This window comes from Corythoichthys intestinalis, chromosome 4 (genome assembly GCF_030265065.1).
Source record: "Corythoichthys intestinalis isolate RoL2023-P3 chromosome 4, ASM3026506v1, whole genome shotgun sequence".
NCBI classification, from domain to species: Eukaryota; Metazoa; Chordata; class Actinopteri; order Syngnathiformes; family Syngnathidae; genus Corythoichthys; species Corythoichthys intestinalis.
The window spans coordinates 44,388,223-44,406,199 of record NC_080398.1 but is presented as its reverse complement, the minus strand read 5'-3'; the positions used below and the strand labels follow the sequence as shown (position 1 = coordinate 44,406,199).

The 17,977-nt window shown below is 40.2% G+C and overlaps 1 protein-coding gene and 1 long non-coding RNA gene across 5 annotated transcripts in view; one reads left to right on the top strand and one right to left on the bottom strand.

The window, feature by feature from the left end:
• The window catches only part of galnt1 (UDP-N-acetyl-alpha-D-galactosamine:polypeptide N-acetylgalactosaminyltransferase 1), a 104,806-nt gene that overhangs the window by 52,517 nt on the left and 34,312 nt on the right, over positions 1–17,977 (top strand). For all 4 annotated transcript variants that reach the window (XM_057834707.1, XM_057834705.1, XM_057834708.1 and 1 more), the window contains 2 exons: positions 16,938–17,088; positions 17,155–17,323. In XM_057834707.1, coding sequence (XP_057690690.1) covers positions 16,950–17,088; positions 17,155–17,323 — 308 coding nt within the window. In that variant the 5' untranslated portion in view covers positions 16,938–16,949. The remainder of the gene's footprint in view (positions 1–16,937; positions 17,089–17,154; positions 17,324–17,977) is intronic.
• Positions 1–17,977, bottom strand: part of LOC130915030 (uncharacterized) — a 46,942-nt gene that overhangs the window by 23,299 nt on the left and 5,666 nt on the right. The window contains exon 2 of the long non-coding RNA XR_009063045.1: positions 1–17,977. This exon is cut by the window's left edge and continues 10,708 nt beyond it. This is a non-coding gene — a long non-coding RNA (uncharacterized LOC130915030).

Below are 17,977 nucleotides of genomic sequence, written 5' to 3'. Positions count from 1 at the left end.
AATACAAACCTCAGGGCCGTTTTGTTCTGTTTCACTTCGTTAATAGTAGCCTGTGCCTTGTTCTTCTCTAATTGAAGCTTTACAACAGTTCATTCACATCTTGCATCTGTGTTGTCTTGGATGCTGTTGAGTTGATGGAACCCAAAAGACCTTGGGACAGCTTGTCAACCTGGTTTGCACTATTTAGTCATTTCAACATGTCGGCAGTTTATAACATCACAGTACAAATCATGCTCCCCTCTCATTGTAGCTCATCCATACATACAGTACATAATTTCTTTCTCGCTCGTTCTATTACATTTACCCATATAAATATTGCATCTACTGAAGGGCACTCACTGCCTTTCTTGCAATCATATGAGAATATCACTGCGAATCCTCTGACTGTGTTACATCCATGCATGGTTAAGATGAGAAAAGTAATGGATTGGAAGAGACAGAGAAGGGTGCTAAAGGGGAAACTGTATACTAGTAGACAAGTAACGAAGGCAACCATTCTTAAAGCGTGAGGCAGAGAGATAAATGAAGATGACTAGGATGGGGATTTAAAAGATGGAAATAGAAGGTGTGTTCGTGGAGGAGGAAGAGTGCAGACGTGTGTGTCTGTTTAATATCACAGAAAGACTAGCTTTTAAAAAAGGAAAGGAAGAGACTAAATTAACGAAATTGACACACTATTACTAATGCAACACATCATACACTCGCAGATGTTACGTTTAGACAACAGGTCTCAATGCACAATTTGTTTTTTGTTTTGTTTTGTTGTTTGTTTGTTTTTTTTGCCATAGCCAATCTTTTTTTTGTTGTTTCTGTACATAATGGCCCTGAAGTGACATTCATGCCTAGAATGCAAGAGTGCCCAAGAGAGATAAGACAATAATTATGTTTATTAAATTATAACCAAAATGTTTGGCTGTATTTTTGTATTGAAAATAATTTCATAACAACCTTTGCATCATTATTGCAATAATTTGCTTCATAACTGGTCATTTGGGTTGTTTTTTAAACATCTTTCAAGCCATGGAATCAGAATTGCTCTTAGCAGAATCAGGGTTGTTCTCCACAGAATCAAAGCTTTTTTGCTGCTATTTCCTTGAGGGACTAATTAGGATTGCCCAAGTCACCTTTGAATTGTTTCATCTCCCTCAAACACTTATTAGCTGTAACACTTTTTAATCTCCATTCATTCTGTCCTCCATCTATTTCACCTGTTCCTGAGCAATATAAACTGACGTCCTTGTCACAAACAAGAATTCTGATTTTGGGTCACCGTACTTTTCAGATTGCAGTCACATTCCCAAAAATCGAACCCATGTCAGATTAAAAAAACACATATGGAAGTGGCCTAGCTCTGATTTGAAAGTATCAGAGTTTGTGAGTCTGTCATTAAAGAATCGTAGTCAAGTCAATTAAAGGCGTAAAGGCTAGGTTCATACTACAGGTCTTAATGCACGAATCCGATTTTTTGTCATATCTGTTTTTTTGGCGTGCCCGTTCAGACTGCCTTTGTCCATTGAGACCATTCAAGTATTACGCATGCGCACTAATTAGCAGTACGACAAGCACTGAGCAAGACGACCCGCATGCGCAGAAGCATCAAAATAAATGACCACACATGCTGGCTGTGTCATCCATCATTCCAGGGATATCATATTTTGCTTTTTAAAAAGAGGACACAAATAACAGACATAAATAATCCCAGTTTAGGCTTATATTCAAAGTATATGGATCGATAGCATGCACGCACTGTCCGTGCATGTCATACACACATACGCGCAGTTTGCCCAGACTCCCGGCCGTGTAAGCAATGTTGAAATATTGCTTATATGGACCAGACAGAAAACCGATCATTCTCAGGCTTATCCTCCACCCATTTTTATTTTTTTTATGACTGTTGTCAAGTCCGACTCTTCCTAAAAAGCCATGTTCAAGGCAAGCTAGGCGCTAATAACGCACAGCTGCGCCGCTACTGTGGCGTCTCTCTCGCTTTTTGATGACATAATTGCTGCATGAATTCCGATTTGAGAGACTGGACAGTACAGACCGCCGCGACAGTCTGCAAAAATGTGGCCCAGATCGGATTTGAACCACATACGAAAGTGACCCAGATCGGATTTAAAATGGTCCAGTTCTATCCAACTTGTCACGTTCAGACCGTCAAGTTAATGCCTCACTCGAGTCGGAAAAACACGAAAAAATCGGATTCGTGCATTAAGACCTGTAGTATGAACGTAGCCAAAGATCTGATTCGGTCACTTCTAGCTGCTGGCTGAAGGTAACGATGGTCCCATACCGTCCGTTTAGATGGGTGGCCCCTATTTTTCCCTACATTTTCCTTCATCATCCCTTAATTTTTTTCAATCATTGCGCAAGAAAGCCTTGACTTTTATTATTTGGGGTGGGGGGTCAAAGAGCAATACGACTGCGAACAAAACAAAGTCACAAGCATGAAAGCTACGACTTTTATTATTTCAAAGAGGAGGCCGCGATTTAAATGGCTATACAAGTTTCAGCGAGAACGTGGTTGACAGCCACTATTCAAAGGTACCAACGCTCTAGAAACCTCATGAAAGCTTATTGAGGGAACAGTCTGACAAAAATAGTGTATCACAAAAGTGAGTACACCCCTCGCATTTCTGCAGATATTTAAGTATATCTTTTCATGGGACAACACTGACAAAATGACACTTTGACACAATGAAAAGTAGTCCGTGTGCAGCTTATATAATAGTTAAGGCACAAAGGCTACGTTCATACGACAGGTCTTAATGCACGAATCCGATTTTTTGTCATATCTGTTTTTTTGGCGTGCCCGTTCAGACTGACTTTGTCCATTGAGACCGTTCAAGTATTACGCATGCACACTAATTCGCAGCCCGACAAGCGCTGAGCAAGACGACCCGCATGCGCAGAAGCATCAAAATAAATGACCACACATGCTGGCTGTGTCATCCGTCATTCCAGGGATATCATATTTTGCTTTTTAAAAAGAGGACTCTAATAACAGACATAAATAATCCCAGTTTAGTTTTATATTCAAAGTATATGGATCGATAGCATGCACTCACTGTCCCTGCATGTTATACACACATACGCGCAGTTTGCCCCGACTCTCGGCCATGTAAGCAATGTTGAAATATTGCTTATATGGACCAGACAGAAAACCGATCATTCTCAGGCTTATCCTCAACCCATTTTTATTTTTTTTATGACTATTGTCAAGTCCGACTCTTCCTAAAAAGCCGTGTTCAAGGCAAGCTAGGCACTAATAACGCACAGCTGCACCGCTACTGTGGCGTCTCTCTCGCTTTTTGATGACGTAATTGCTGCATGAATTCCGATTTGAGAGACTGGACAGTACAGACCGCCGCGACAGTCTGGAAAAATGTGACCCAGATCGGATTTGAACGAAATGGTCCAGTTCTATGCGACTTGTCACGTTCAGACCGTCAAGTTAATGCCTCACTCGAGTCGGAAAAACACGAAAAAATAGGATTCGTGCATTATGACCTGTAGTATGAACGTAGCCAAAGATCTGATTCGGTCACTTCTAGCTGCTGGCTGAAGGTAACGATGGTCCCATACCGTCTGTTTAGATGAGTGGCCCCTATTGTTCCCTACATTTTCCTTCATCATCCCTTAATTTTTTTCAATCGTTGCGCAAGAAAGCCTTGACTTTTATTATTTGGGGTGGGGGGTGTCAAAGTGCAATACGACTTCAAACAAAACAGTCACAAGCTTGAAAGCTACGACTTTTATTATTTCAAATAGGAGGCCGCGATTTAAATGGCTATACAAGTTTCAGTGAGAACGTGGTTGACATCCACTATTCAAAGGTACCAACGCTCTAGAAACCTCATGAAAGCTTATTGAGGGAACAGTCCGACAAAAATAGTGTATCAGAAAAGTGAGTACACCCCTCGCATTTCTGCAGATATTTAAGTATATCTTTTCATGGGACAACACTGACAAAATGACACTTAGACACAATGAAAAGTAGTCTGTGTGCAGCTTATATAATAGTATAGTAATATAGTAGTACAGTGGTACCTCTACATACGATCGCTTCGACACACGAACTTTTCGACATCCGACGTAAAATTTGACTCGCCATTTGTTTCTACATCCGACGACATGCTCGAAATACGACGACAATGGCAGCACCGCAGACGAATGCATGGCGGATTTTCTTGTGTGACAAATCAACACAGGTTTCAGAAAAGGTTGGTACAGGTGGTGAAACAAGGAAAAAGTTGACGCTTACCTTCTAAATGAAGATGCAAATGACAGAAAAATATGAGCGTAGGGTGGGCATCTGTGAAATGGCTCAACAATACATCTCCACGGTCCTCCTCCGACCATCGTTCGCCAGTCTTTATAAGTTAAGCTGACAATTCTTATTGTGGTAACATCTCCAGAGAAATCGCCAGCTTCGCCACGTTTTCATCATTTCTTTCACAACTTATTCAACACAAAACGCCTGCTGTCTGCCGCAATTGACGATGTTCTCAAGAAAGCATTGAAAGCGAAAGTAAACTTTCACCCGCTCCCCTCCCTCTTTGTCACGTCAGCGCCGCGGTGCCTTCAGGTACAGAAAAAAACGTCCGCCTTATTAGAGCCCGTTTCGTTACACTATTACAGGAATTATTATTATATTATTAATCCGATTTTTATTTATTATTTATTTGTTTTGCTATATGTAATTGCCATTTGTAATAGTACCAGCAGTATTTTTTAAGGATTTAGTGCAGGTTTTTGGGCTGTGGAACGAATTAATGGAATTATAATGTATTCCTATGGGAAAATCCTGCTCGACATACGACCATTTCGACTTACAAACAAGCTCCTGGAACGGATTAACTTCGTATGTAGAGGTACCACTGTATAATAATATAATTTATTTTCCCCTCAAAATAACTCAAAATATAGCCATTAATATCCAAACAACAACACCTGGCAACAAAAGTGAGTATGCCCCTTAGAAACTACATCCCTAAATGTCCAAATTGAATACTGATTGTCATTTTCCCTACAAAATGTCATGTGACTTGTTAGTGTTACTAGGTCCAGGTGTGCAAAGGGAGCAGGTGTGTTCAAATGTGTAATGCAGCTCCTACACTATCATACTGGTCACTGAAAGTTCCAACATGGCACCACATGGCAAAGAACCCTCTAAGGATCTTAAAAGACAGATTGTTGCGCTACATGAAGATGGCCAAGGCTACAAGAAGACTGCCAACACCCTGAAACTGAGCTGCAGCACAGTGACTAAGATCATACAGCGTTTTAAAAGAGCAGGGTCCACTCAGAACAGGCCTCGGGTTGGTCGTCCAAAGAAGCTGAGCCCACGTGCTGAGCGTCACATCCAAATGCTTTCTTTGAAAGATCGTCGCAGGAGTGCTGTCAGCATTGCTGCAGAGATTGAAGAGGTGGGGGGTCAGCCTGTTAGTGCTCAGACCATACGCCGCACTCTACATCAAATTGGTGTGCATGGCTGTCACCTCAGGAGGAAGCCTCTTCTGAAGACGGTACACAAGAAAGCCCACAAACAGTTTGCTGAAGACACGTCAACAAAGCACATGGATTACTTGAACCATGTTCTATGGTCTGATGAGACGATGATTAATTTGTTTGGTTCCGATGGTCTCAAGCATGTGTGGCGGCGACCAGGTGAGGAGTACAAAGATAAGTGTGTCATGCCTACAGTCAAGCATGGTGGTGGGAATGTCATGGTCTGGGGCTGCATGAGTGCTGCAGGTGTTGGAGAGTTAAGTTCCATTGAGGGAAACATGAGCTCCAACATGTACTGTGAAATACTGCAGCAGAGCATGATCCCCTCCCTCCAGAAACCGGGTCGCAGAGCAGTGACAGCATGACAATGACCCCAAACACACCTTCAAGATGACCACTGATTTACTGAAGCGGCCGAGGGTAAAGGTGATGGACTGGCCAAACATGTCTCCAGACTTGAACCCAACAGAACATCTTTGGGGGATCCTCAAGCAAAGTCTCAAATAACCAGCAGCTCCATGACGTCGTCACGGAGGAGTGGAAGAGCATTCCAGTGGCAACCTGTGAAGCTCTGGTCAACTCCATGTCCATGAGAGTAAAGGCAGTTCTGGATAATAGTGGTGGCCACACAAAATATTGACAGTTGACATGTTGTGTATGTTTTACGTGTTGTTGTTGACATATTGACAACTTTCACTAAGTGTACTTGTGTTTTGTTGCCAGGGGTTTAGATATGAATGGCTATATTTTGAGTTATTTTGAGGGGAAAATGAATTAAGCTTATTATATGAATTGCACACAGACTACTTTTCATTGTGTCAAAGAGTCATTTTGTCAGTGTTGTCCCCTGAAAATATATACTTAAATATATGCAGAAATGCAAGGGGTGTACTCACTTTTGTAATACACTGTAAATAAGGAATGGGTTTCCATGCTGCAAGCTGCACACTACTACCACTCGTCTGAAAAAGTCTTTATGCATGAAACGCACATTGCGCCCTCCGCACAGTGTACCCGAGAGCCGATGCCGCTGTTTATCGCACACCAAGCGCCGTTGGCATCACTCTGAAACAAAAAATTGTCTCTGAAACGTAATCACAGTGTGCTGCCATATTTTTTGTATGACGAGCGCCAAGATGCAGGCTCCTGATTTCCATACTAGAGCGTCGATGGAGTCTTGTGTGTGAGAGGTTTAACTGAAATATTTATTTATTTCTCTTGTGGACCGGTATCGAGTGACTCCGGTCCGCGGACCGGTGGTTTGTGACCCCTGGTTTAGATGACACAATGGCTTAAAAAAAATAAAAATAAGAAAAAAACTTCATTTTGGGACTCTAAATGCCCTACTTGGTTTGAAATATTAATTGACCAACCAGGACTCAGGATGTTGTATTCGTGCAAGCTTTGGGCCATTGGTACTGTTAAGATTTATTTGTAGTTCTTTTATACAGTATTTGTCCTAGCTTCTTTACACAGTTTAGGGGAATCCCTGACCAAAATACAACTCCTAACAAAAATGATGGAATCACCAGTTTCGGAGGATGTTATTGCATTTGTTTAAATTTGTAGGGGGAAAAAAGCGGATAACAGCTATGACACAAAACTAAAGTCATTTTGAATTGCAACTGTCTGGCTTTAGGAGCACTTAAAATAAATTTTTTAAAAAGGATGTGGCTGTCACTTAATTCTGAGGCAAAGAAATATGGAATCATGAAAAAACAACAACAAAAAGACACTTAACACACCACTTGTACTTTGTAGCACCACCTCTGGCATTTATAACAGCTTGCAGTTTCAGAGGCATGGACCAAATGAGTGACAAACAGTACTCTTCTTCAATCTGGATCCAACTTTCTCTGATTGTCTTTGCCAGATCAGCTTTGCAGATTGGAACCTTATCATGGACCATTTTTTTCATCAACCACCACAGATTTTCAAATGGATTGAGATCTACATATATACTTACACTTGTATATAAATGGAACTATGTCTGGGTGTGTGTGTTCGTTACCTATGGACTCTGAAAATGCTGGGCAGATTTTGAGGAAATTTTACACAGTTGTACTTTGTGTCTGGGAGTGTTCTTAGATTGGTTTGATCTCTGTAGGCCTCCATTTAGTGCAGAAAATGAATTCAAAACTTCAAAAATTAGCATAGAAAATGCGACCTGATTGTGGAGGCGACACCGCCATCCTTTGGGTAAAAGACTCATCTCTTGCGATTGCAATGTCTCAGTTGGCTTTCAAACTTTAAAGTTTCATGTACAAATTAAAATGCTGTAATATTACATTGTGACTTTCAGTACTTAACAACATGACGCTGGATTTCAAAAACATCTGCAATTTTCCGGAACATTATTAAGGATATTGTCACTTTGATGTCTTCCTTGGTCTATCAGTATGCTTGTCTTTAACAACCTTCCCATGTTGTTTGTCCTTGGTACAGATTTTAGAGACGGCTTACTGTGAAAAACCAACATCTTTTTCAACAATGTGTGATGATTTACCTTCTTAAAGAAGTTTGATTCCATAATTCATTCCTCAAAATTGAGTGATTCCTTAATTTTTCCCCCTCGGCTAAGTCTAAAAAAAAAAAAAAAAACTTTTACGAACTACCACGTTTTATTCTCACGATTTGTTTTAGTGTTTATTAAAACGGTTTCTTAAAACGAGAAAATTAACATTTAAAACGACTTCAGTTTGCCAGGGGTTGTCGCGCTGTAAATAAGGCCCAATTATTTCATACTAGTAACCTTAGCCTCACCCCAGACAAATTTTAACCTTTCTCCTTGAACAAAGTCTGAATCATTAAACACTGCTTTCAAGGCGTTTTCTAATTTGAGGATAAGACCCAAGCTGCGTCACACTAAACACAAAGAGACACAACACAGGGGGTGCCAAACTCCACACGGCCTTCTCAACCTGCATAATAATGTTTAAAAATGTAACCTAAACGTTTTTGAAAATACGCCTTGAACCTTTTTTCAAATGTATAACCACACAAACACTCCACGCTGATTCTAACCCAATCTGAATGTTTTTTTTTTGTTTTGTTTTGTTTTTTTTAATCAGAAATTTTAATTGTGAAAAATCTTGGGTACATTAGCTATGATAACCTGTGATATACAGCATGTGGAACATTTTGTTTTAACCTTGGAAAACTGCTTCACTGGCAACACAGTCTTTTGCTCTGTCGGGAGACCAAGCAAATCTTCACTCTATCGTTTTGCTTTGCATGGCACTTTGTGGCACCGCAATCCTATCAGGTGGAATTTAGAAACGCTGCGCTGCAGTTCTACATCCTCCCAAGCTAAACTACAGGAGACTGCAGCCAAGTTGGCTATGCACAAACACTTTTTTGTCTCCCAGGGACGAGTGAGAAATCACCATGCCCAAATTATTTTTCTTCCTTCTGCTCTTGCTGCTGTAACCTAAGGGATGAGTGAAGCAACGAGTCAGTCAGAGTGGAAGAGATGGTGCTGTAGGAGAGGCGGAAAAGAGAGCACAGGAATTTTAATGTGACTCTGTCTGTCACTGCCTGCCAAAGAAAAGCAATTACTGCCACAGCTTCTTTCGCGCCGCTCTCAGAGTCTGTATGTTATGTTATTGGTGCGTAAATGTTTGTGTGTACTAAAGCACAATCGTGCACACAGACATTTTCTGTGTTGCTTCTACAAATTGCAAATTGGTTTATCGACAGATATGGGGTTTTCGGGACCGCTAGTAGTTAGAGGGGCCTATAACCGATTTTGATATTCATTTGCACTAAAAGTGTTAACATTGGCGTAAAAAAAATTAATAATGCAAACACTGAACTTCATTGAAATGCCTAAAAGTGGCTTATTGAATGCCTCTGCCGCTTGGGGGGGTTGCGTGGTTCAGTGGTAGAGTAGTCGTTCCCCAACTCAGAGGTTGTGGGTTCGATTCTCTGCCCTGATGACATTGTCTAAGTATCCTTGAGCAAGATACTAAACTCCACGTTGCTGCGTCACCAGTTGGTAGATGAGGATATAGTGTGAAGCGCTTTGAGGGCCTTAAAAAGGTGGAAAGGCACAATACAAGTGTAACTCGATTTACCATTACAAATCAACCAACCAGAGGAGTGCAAGAGTGCAAGAGACAGCAGGCAAGAGAGAGGGGCGGCTGCATCCGAGCCGAAATAACTAGAGGTGTGCGAAATTTCCGATTCTTAGATTATTCGCGACTCGGCTGTGGAAGATTCGACAACGATTCACAAACATCCAAATTCGGATAATTGAAATATGTCAAGTATAGCAGAACTAAAACACAGTCAGCGTGGTCTTCGGGACGCAATGAGGAACGGACCGAGAGTAAATATCATGCTTGTCATTACCCGGGTAAAGACAATGCTCAACTCACGGCTCTGGCTCAACTCATGCCACTAGATAAAAAAACAATAATCATGGTACCCGCGGGTTATTAAAAGTATTAAAAAAGCATTGAATTTAGTTTTCCATTATTAAAGGTATTAAAAGTATTAAATTAGCTGTTGTAAGTCTGGAATTTTTTCATGGTGGTTTTAATTTTCAAGAACATCTCAGTGCAACCTAAATTATATCCGTGACAAAGTTTTTTTTTTTTTTTTTAATCCATAACGAAGATGACGCATAGAATTTTTACGATGCACTGCACTACAAATCGAAATGCAACTCGTGCGTCCCAAACCACCACAACTGGCAAAAGGGAGAATCCATCCACCTCTGCATCGGGAATGCGTCTGTTTGTCGGTGGAACGAAAACCCTGCAGGCAGAAGTATTGTAGATTCTGTACACCAAAACAGACCACCATTCAAATGAGTCCATTGGTGATCTGTTTCGGATATTACGTCATTTTTGGTCTGCATCGGCTGTCACAATTTTGGTCATATTGCGTTTTGTTCCCAGAGGGAGCATTCCCGATGTCTTAACTGTCGTATGTAACGAATTTTTAGTTGGCAGAAAAAAAACGCACATTTTCTTAATGTTTAAATAGTCTACATGTTTTTATGACCATTATAAATGCATTTACACAATGAAATAAAGCTGGAAAAGTTTGTTAAACATAATGTTGGTCAAATCGTGTTTTTTTTTCCGGAGGGAGCATTACCAACTTCATAACTGCAGCCATTTTAAGCTCATCAAGACTTTAAGATAGAGGTAAAATCTGGCCTAAAAAGTCCAGCCTGAACCGAACTGGTCCGTGGGTATTAAAGCCCGACCCGCCTTTTGTGTGATAACATTTGTGACGATGTCTGCATAAAAGCCTGTCTTTTATAACGAATTCTCAGTTGGCAGAAAAAAAACGCACATTTTCTTAATGTTTAAATAGACTACATACTTTTATGATCATTATAAATTTATTTGCACAACGAAATAACGCTGGAAAGGTTTGTTAAATATAAATAAACACATGCGGTTTTGCGGACTCGCAGAGGGGAAGATTAAAAGGGGCGTATAGGCACGCTCTGTCTCTGCAATTACCATACAGCGCCTTTTTTTTTTTTTTTAATCAATTTTTTATTTTATAACAAGTATTCCTTAGTTTATCATTCATACATCGTTAATATATAGTTATTTCAGAACAGTGTTTCCCACAGGATTTTAGGAGATTGTGGTGGGAGGGTCTCTGACCCTCGGGGTCGGGTGTGTGTGTACATTTTCAAGCCTGGTGCATCTCTTTAGGGCATTTTGAGACCACTGAATGTAATATAAATTGCTGTATGCGGTGTCGCCGGATCGCGCCAAATGCAGCAGAATGCAACAGACAGTAGTCCCGTAGCCTGGTACACCAGACTCAGCGGCAATATGTTCCAATCCGCGGTAAATTCGGTTTTACATGACCAAAAACACATCGAGTCGCTAAAACCAACAGTCTGTCTCGCGCGAGCCATGTTGAATATGTTGAAATGTCTCTCGCTAGTTTCTTGTCGCTTTACCGACATCGCGTCAGCCCGTCGCTGATTGGTCCGCTCCGCTGTCTATTTGTTGTGGCTGGCTCCGCCCTGGAAATTTTTTTCTGCTGAATGGTGGCCAGACTCATACTCTCATAGCCAGGCATGAAAATGTGAAAGGTGAGAAGGGTGTGGAGGAAATATGTTCCAGTACACTGTACACCCCAACAAAATATTGAGCTCTGTCGACCCACACTGTGTTTCAGCAGGGCCGTGCAGAGACCTATGGAGGGGCAGGTGCTCGTAGATCAAAAGAAGCACATGAACAAGTATTTAATACACCTTAAAAGAACATAACTTCAATTTTAACCAGCTTTAGATAATAATTGGCTGCGACTGTGACATACTTTAATTGGGAGGGGGCAACAGTGAATAGAAATCAAAACTGTCATCAACACTTTCTGGCTGTGACTCAGTCAGTCTGCCTCTTTTCTTCCTTCAACCTCTGCATCAAAACTTCCTTCCTCAACTTGTTCATCTGAGAACAAACCACATCAGATGGTCACTGAGCCACCAACAGCACAGTTTTCTCAAAACTGTTATTTCATTATTATCCATACTTAACAACTCTAGCACCTAATGATTAGTAAAGCAATGACATAAAATCTTATAGAAAAATAACATTGTAATTGTGTTTATAATTGTATTTAATACCCGACTATCCTTGCAAACTTGTTCTTACCAGGTCTGCTATTCACCCAGCTGATGAGGTATCCACTGCCTTTAGCAGCCTCATCCAACTCCTTTTTTTATCCCTCAATCTCCTTTCCCTACGAGGCATGTCTATGTAATGAAATATAAATATTAAAAAAAAAAAAAAAAAGCAGACTCCCCGGTGGCTTTTAGTTTTAAAGCTTTCTTAATTTCTTTCTCTCAATAACGATGGTGGTAGATTTGTGTTTTTATTATTCAATCAAAAAACAAAGTTACTTCTATCAAAAACAAAGTTGCTTCAATCAAAATACAGTATATACCTTTAATCCCAAAAAAATCACTTCAATAAAAAAAATAGTTTTTGATTGCAAAAATAAATTTGAGACAAAAAAACTTTGAAAACTTTTTCTTGATTGAAACAAATTTTTCCATTGAAGTAATGTTGTTTTGCATTTGGGCCACATTTTGGCTAGGACATTTGTGTCTTTATTATTCAATCAAATAAGTCGCTTCAAACAAAAAAATATATATAAAAAGAAAAACTTTGCACATGTGTCAATCACCGTTTAACAAAGCCTGAAAGGGTTTGAGTAGACTCACTATGAAGCATTTAATAAAGCCAAGCATTTTCTTACTACTTTATTCTTGTTTAAAAAATAATTCGGTGGGGCAGTAACATGTTTAAAACTTATCATAATTCTTACATTTTGAAGTGCTTGAAAACCATTTATAAATGATACTTTGGTGAAAAAAGTGAAAAAACATGTCTTATATATATGTATTTTTTTTCCAATGTAAAATCTGAATAAATACATTGAACACGCATTTAAAAAATGGGGGGGGGGGGGGGGGGGTACTTCGCGGTTTTCACTTATTGCGGCGGGTTCTGGTCCCCATTAACCGCGAAAAACGAGGGATCCCTGTATTTCTGAAAAGCTTTAAGAAGCAAGAGTCATTCCCACCACTCGTCGGGCCGGTGTTGTGCCGACACCGGCCGTCAGCTCCAGTCCCAGCCGAAAATAACGCGTCTCAGGTGGACGACGGGAGCGATACGAGGCGCCCCCCTCCATCCGAGAGCATGCCGCTTAATTTGACTCAACAATGTGTTTCTTCGTTTATATTACCGCTAAATACACAAGCTTGACGCCAATTTAACGGGAGCTATTTTTTTTCATGGGAGATTTGGCGAGCTCTGGCAGTGTTCAACGCAAGCTGCAACGAATGGCAGTAACTTTTTTATATCGCAAAATGTGAAAACGATTGAAACCATTACTCACCAAATTCAATCTGCTGGCAAATACAGGCAAGTGTGTATGCTGCGCTCTGGTCTGCCCCGGGTGTGGATAAGGCGTGCTTTTTGTTTTCGCAGCTTTGCAATGCAACCAAAGGCTCTCCGAGCACTCAATGTTAACGTAAGGAGTGCGCGCGTTTGGAATAACGGAACGCAGCTTGGGCCGATGATTGGTTCTCGTCAGCGAGATTTCAGTTGAAATGGCATTGAAAAAGGTCATAAAAGTCTTGAATTTAGATTTATCAATCCTGGGGGGACCCTGATAATGCCTGACTGCTGCCGACAGCCGCTAAAAACTACGTCCACATAATGCTATGGTAGATATCACATGTATAGAGAACTAGATGCGAAATGACAGACTCTGCGGCGTTAGCAGCATGTGTATAGAAAACTAGATGCGAAATGACAGACTTGCCGGGTTTAGTAAACAGCCGTCATCTTAAAGCAGTAGACTTCCCTGGAAGGCTGTTGTAGCGAACCTTCCAAGCGAACCTAATTAACTTTTTTATCTAAAATACTCCTAAATTGGCAAAATCATGACTTGAATCGATCCTTAAAACAGTTTTAAAACATTCACATGTCAAAAGTAGACAGAAGGTAAAATATGGAACAACGGGAGCAATTTTAGCTCACAACATTAAATTAATTGAATGTAATTCAAAGCTGGTGGTACAGAATGGGGACTTTTTATTATATTTTTAATGTATTTTATTTACTGTTTTGAACTGTTATCTTGATACTGAAATTGTCGTTTATTTAAGCCTGAAAGTAATGTACAAAACATTAAAAGCTGCTAATAGCTGGGGGGGAGGGTCCTCAATATTTGATTTATTATCGAATCGTAGCCTCTTAATCGGAATCGAATCGTTAGGTCCCCAAAGATTCCCACCTCTAGAAATAATTGATTGATTATTTCATACTGGCCGGTCGGATTTAAAAACGGGCCAGGAACAATATCTGTAAAATATTGGCGCCGATAATCGGCCTGCCATAATCTCTGCAGGTTATTTAGGAAGTATGATGGAGATCTCTTTCACCCTCCATATATCTAAAGCAGGGTTCTCAAAACCACTGCCGCTGTGGGTCTCGGTTTTTGTTCAAGCCTATCCAGCATATACAGTTTAACCAATGTGGTTTCTGCCTAAACAAGCATCACTTGACTGCATATCAAATGATTACACTTGGAAGACACCAGATTGGTGAAAATATGTCATTTTGTTTGGTTGAAATGAAATCGTGTACCCACTGTAGCCCGATGTGGAATAGTTTGGAGATCCCCTGATCTAAAGAATTGTTTAGTTCCTGGTGTTTCTCAATCTGGGTTCGATCAAACCCTAGGGGTCTGGTGAGTAAGTCTAAGGGGTTCGGCGAAGGATAAGACACACACAGGGACCCATTTTTGTATTCCGTCCAAATTTAGATGAGTCTAAATCCTACTTTGCTGTTTTTCACTGTTCGCGAGGGGTTCTGGTCCCCATTAACAGTGAAAAATGTGTATACCTGTTTTGAATGTGCACAAATTGATTTTTTTGTCTAATTAGGGTACGCTGAATGCACATGAGAGCTGGAGCTTGGTACTTTTGGTAAGGTTAAAAACTACTGCTATGAAGTATAAAATATTAATTCCAATACACAAGGTGTAGCTGCCGTTTTTATTTTTCAATTTTTTATTATTATGGGCGGGGTGGCGTGGCTCAGTGGTAGAGTAGTTGTCCCCCAACCCAGAGGTTGTGGGTTTGATTCTTCAAGTATCCTTGAGCAAGATACTGAACCCCATGTTGCTCCTGGTGCTGCGTCACCAGTAGGTGAATAGTGAGATAGTGTAAAGCGCTTTGAGCGCCTTGAAAGGTGGAAAAGCGATTTATAAGTATAACACCATTTACCATTATTAAAGAAAAGTATAGATTGGATTGCTTATTGGATTATTGGTGTTCTTTGGCAGATTATAATTCGCTCTTGATGAGCACACTCTTGTTTTTATGGATTATGCTGTAAAGGCAAATACAATATCTGAGTTCTCTATCCTATCCTTTGTGAATGGTGGATTAAGCAAAGAAGCTTCACTAGCTCTTAAATTGTACAAGTGGAATTTAAAGTAAAACAAAACTCTGTCTGCCTTGATTTTAAAAGGAACTGTTACCGTGGATACCTGAGTCATTAAATACATTTTCCACCATAATATCAGTGTTTTAAATTTTGTCTGTGAACATCTGCACCTCAGTGACAGAATGTCAGTAAAAATCCAAGAATGACTTCAACCGTTACTGAGCTCAAATGGAGTAACATTTAATTTACGGGTATAATGTATGATGTACAATTTTTAGAAATGTTCAATTTTAGTATATTATGATGTGCATGGAGTGCTGCTGGTTGTAGAAAGTATACTTCTGGTGCTCTTCGGTGTGGGAATCAAAAAAGTGATTATTCAAAAAAACTGAGGCACTCAGGAACACGGCCGAAACACGGCATTTTTAATCTGAACAAAGCCATGATTTAATAAAGGCTTTTTATATTTCTACTTCCTGAGTGCCTCGCTTTTTTTTTAATCATGTTCAATTCTAAATTGGTTTCAAAATGGGTCAAATTAAGTTAGCAAAGTTACGATACGCTAACTATAATTCAAGAACCAATTAAGGGATTATTATTATTAAAGTTGTAGGATATGTTTGTAATAAGAAACGGAAGAGGTGATTACATTTTGGTGTCATGAGGTCAAAGGTCACAGAGGTCAGAAAGTGAATTTTGCGATCACTTGATAACGGAATAGTCTGTTTACCTGAATATTTGTAAATTAATTAAGAGATATGTTGTGAAGACAAAGAATTGTGAAAATTTGAGGCATGAAGGCAAAAAGCTCACTCTCCAAATATGCCAAATACATCTTAGAATTTGCCTGCTCAGGTGGAGTCCTGCTCCTCTAGTTATGATTCATTTCTATTTCTCGAAGGGGTACTAGGGCAACATTGAAACAAAGCATTGTTATTCATGTGTTTTTTCCAATGGTGCTGAAAAATTATGAGCAGAGTCTCAATGTGCACCGACATTAATGCTCACAGCACTGTTTAGTCATTTTTTTGTGGTTAAACAATGGCACAAAGGGCTTATACTACCCAACAAGCCCACTTGAGTGGGAGGATGGGGCAAATTGCCAAATTGCCATATATGGACTGTACCTGGCAGATAAACTGCCATTGTCTGCAAAACTCTGAATTGTTGCTCATTCAGCAGATTTAAACGTCATTTCTCCACTACATTCATATTTTTGAAACTGAAACCAACTTGATGATGCTCAAGATCGCTTTTAGAGATTTTCTGAAGATGTCATTAGCCCGGCTACAGATATGAGGCAACTCAAATAGACTGACAGAATAACAGAGGGTTGTGTTTACAAAAGGAAATGCAGGGGAGCTTGCCAATTCAGGGGAATGAGTAAGAAATGTGCCCACATTGGAAAAGATAAGTGTCTATATCTATGTGCTCGCACACTTCCTTCATTGTTAACCGCTTCTCTTTTTACATCTCTTATTTCAGGTGATTTTCAGGATGCGGAGGTTCGCATACTGCAAAGTGGTTCTGGCCACCTCTCTGGTGTGGGTAATGTTGGACATGTTCATTCTGCTCTACTTCAGTGAGTGCAACAAGTGTGACGACAAGAAGGAAAGAGGACTGCCTGATAGAGATGGTAAGTATTCGTGTGTACATTGTACGTCAGCAACGGACAAACTGACTTTTTAAATCTTCACCACAGACCCTCTGGCAAGGCCGCGGGACGGGCCGGGGGAGGGAGGCAAGCCTGTGGTGATCCCAAAGGAGAACCAGGAAAAGATGAAGGAGATGTTTAAGATCAACCAGTTCAACCTTATGGCCTCTGAGATGATTGCACTGAATCGTTCATTACCCGATGTCCGGCTTGAAGGGTGAGCATCCCTTATGTTCCAAATAGGCTGTCTTCTCATGTTTCCTGAGCTGTTTCAGTTTCTCTTTAGAATGAATGTCAGTGTTGTCCTTTGATGGGTTAGAGTTGGGCAAACTATGGCCAGAGGGCAATAGAGCCTTTTTAATTCGCTCTGCCGAAGTTCTCCAAATTATGTTAAAAAATAAATAAATACACTGTATGTAATAACAATAATAATAAAAGTAGACCTATCATAGAATTCCAGCTCCCCCCCACCACCCACACATACACTATTTCATAGATTAGACTGGTCAAAATGATTGTGTGTCCTGGTTGAGGGAAATTATTGTGAGGAAACAGTCTCGGAAACAGGCAAGAAATTCCATTTTCGGCCTGAATGGCTCCATAACATCATTAATAAAGGGACTCAATAAGATTTCATGTGAATATTACTTTGCAAGATGGAGTCCAGAGGAAGACTGTGCAGTTGTTCAAAAGAGTAACTTTTTTTTTCCTAGAATAAAACATGCCATGTTAATGTTAAATTAAAATACATTTTCATCCCAACCACAAGACATAATGGTATTATCGTATTGCTAAAGTGTAAGTACTCAAGTTCATAGCCCGCCTTACCGTTCACTTGTTTTTGGTCATGGGGTATCCTCATTGGAGAAAC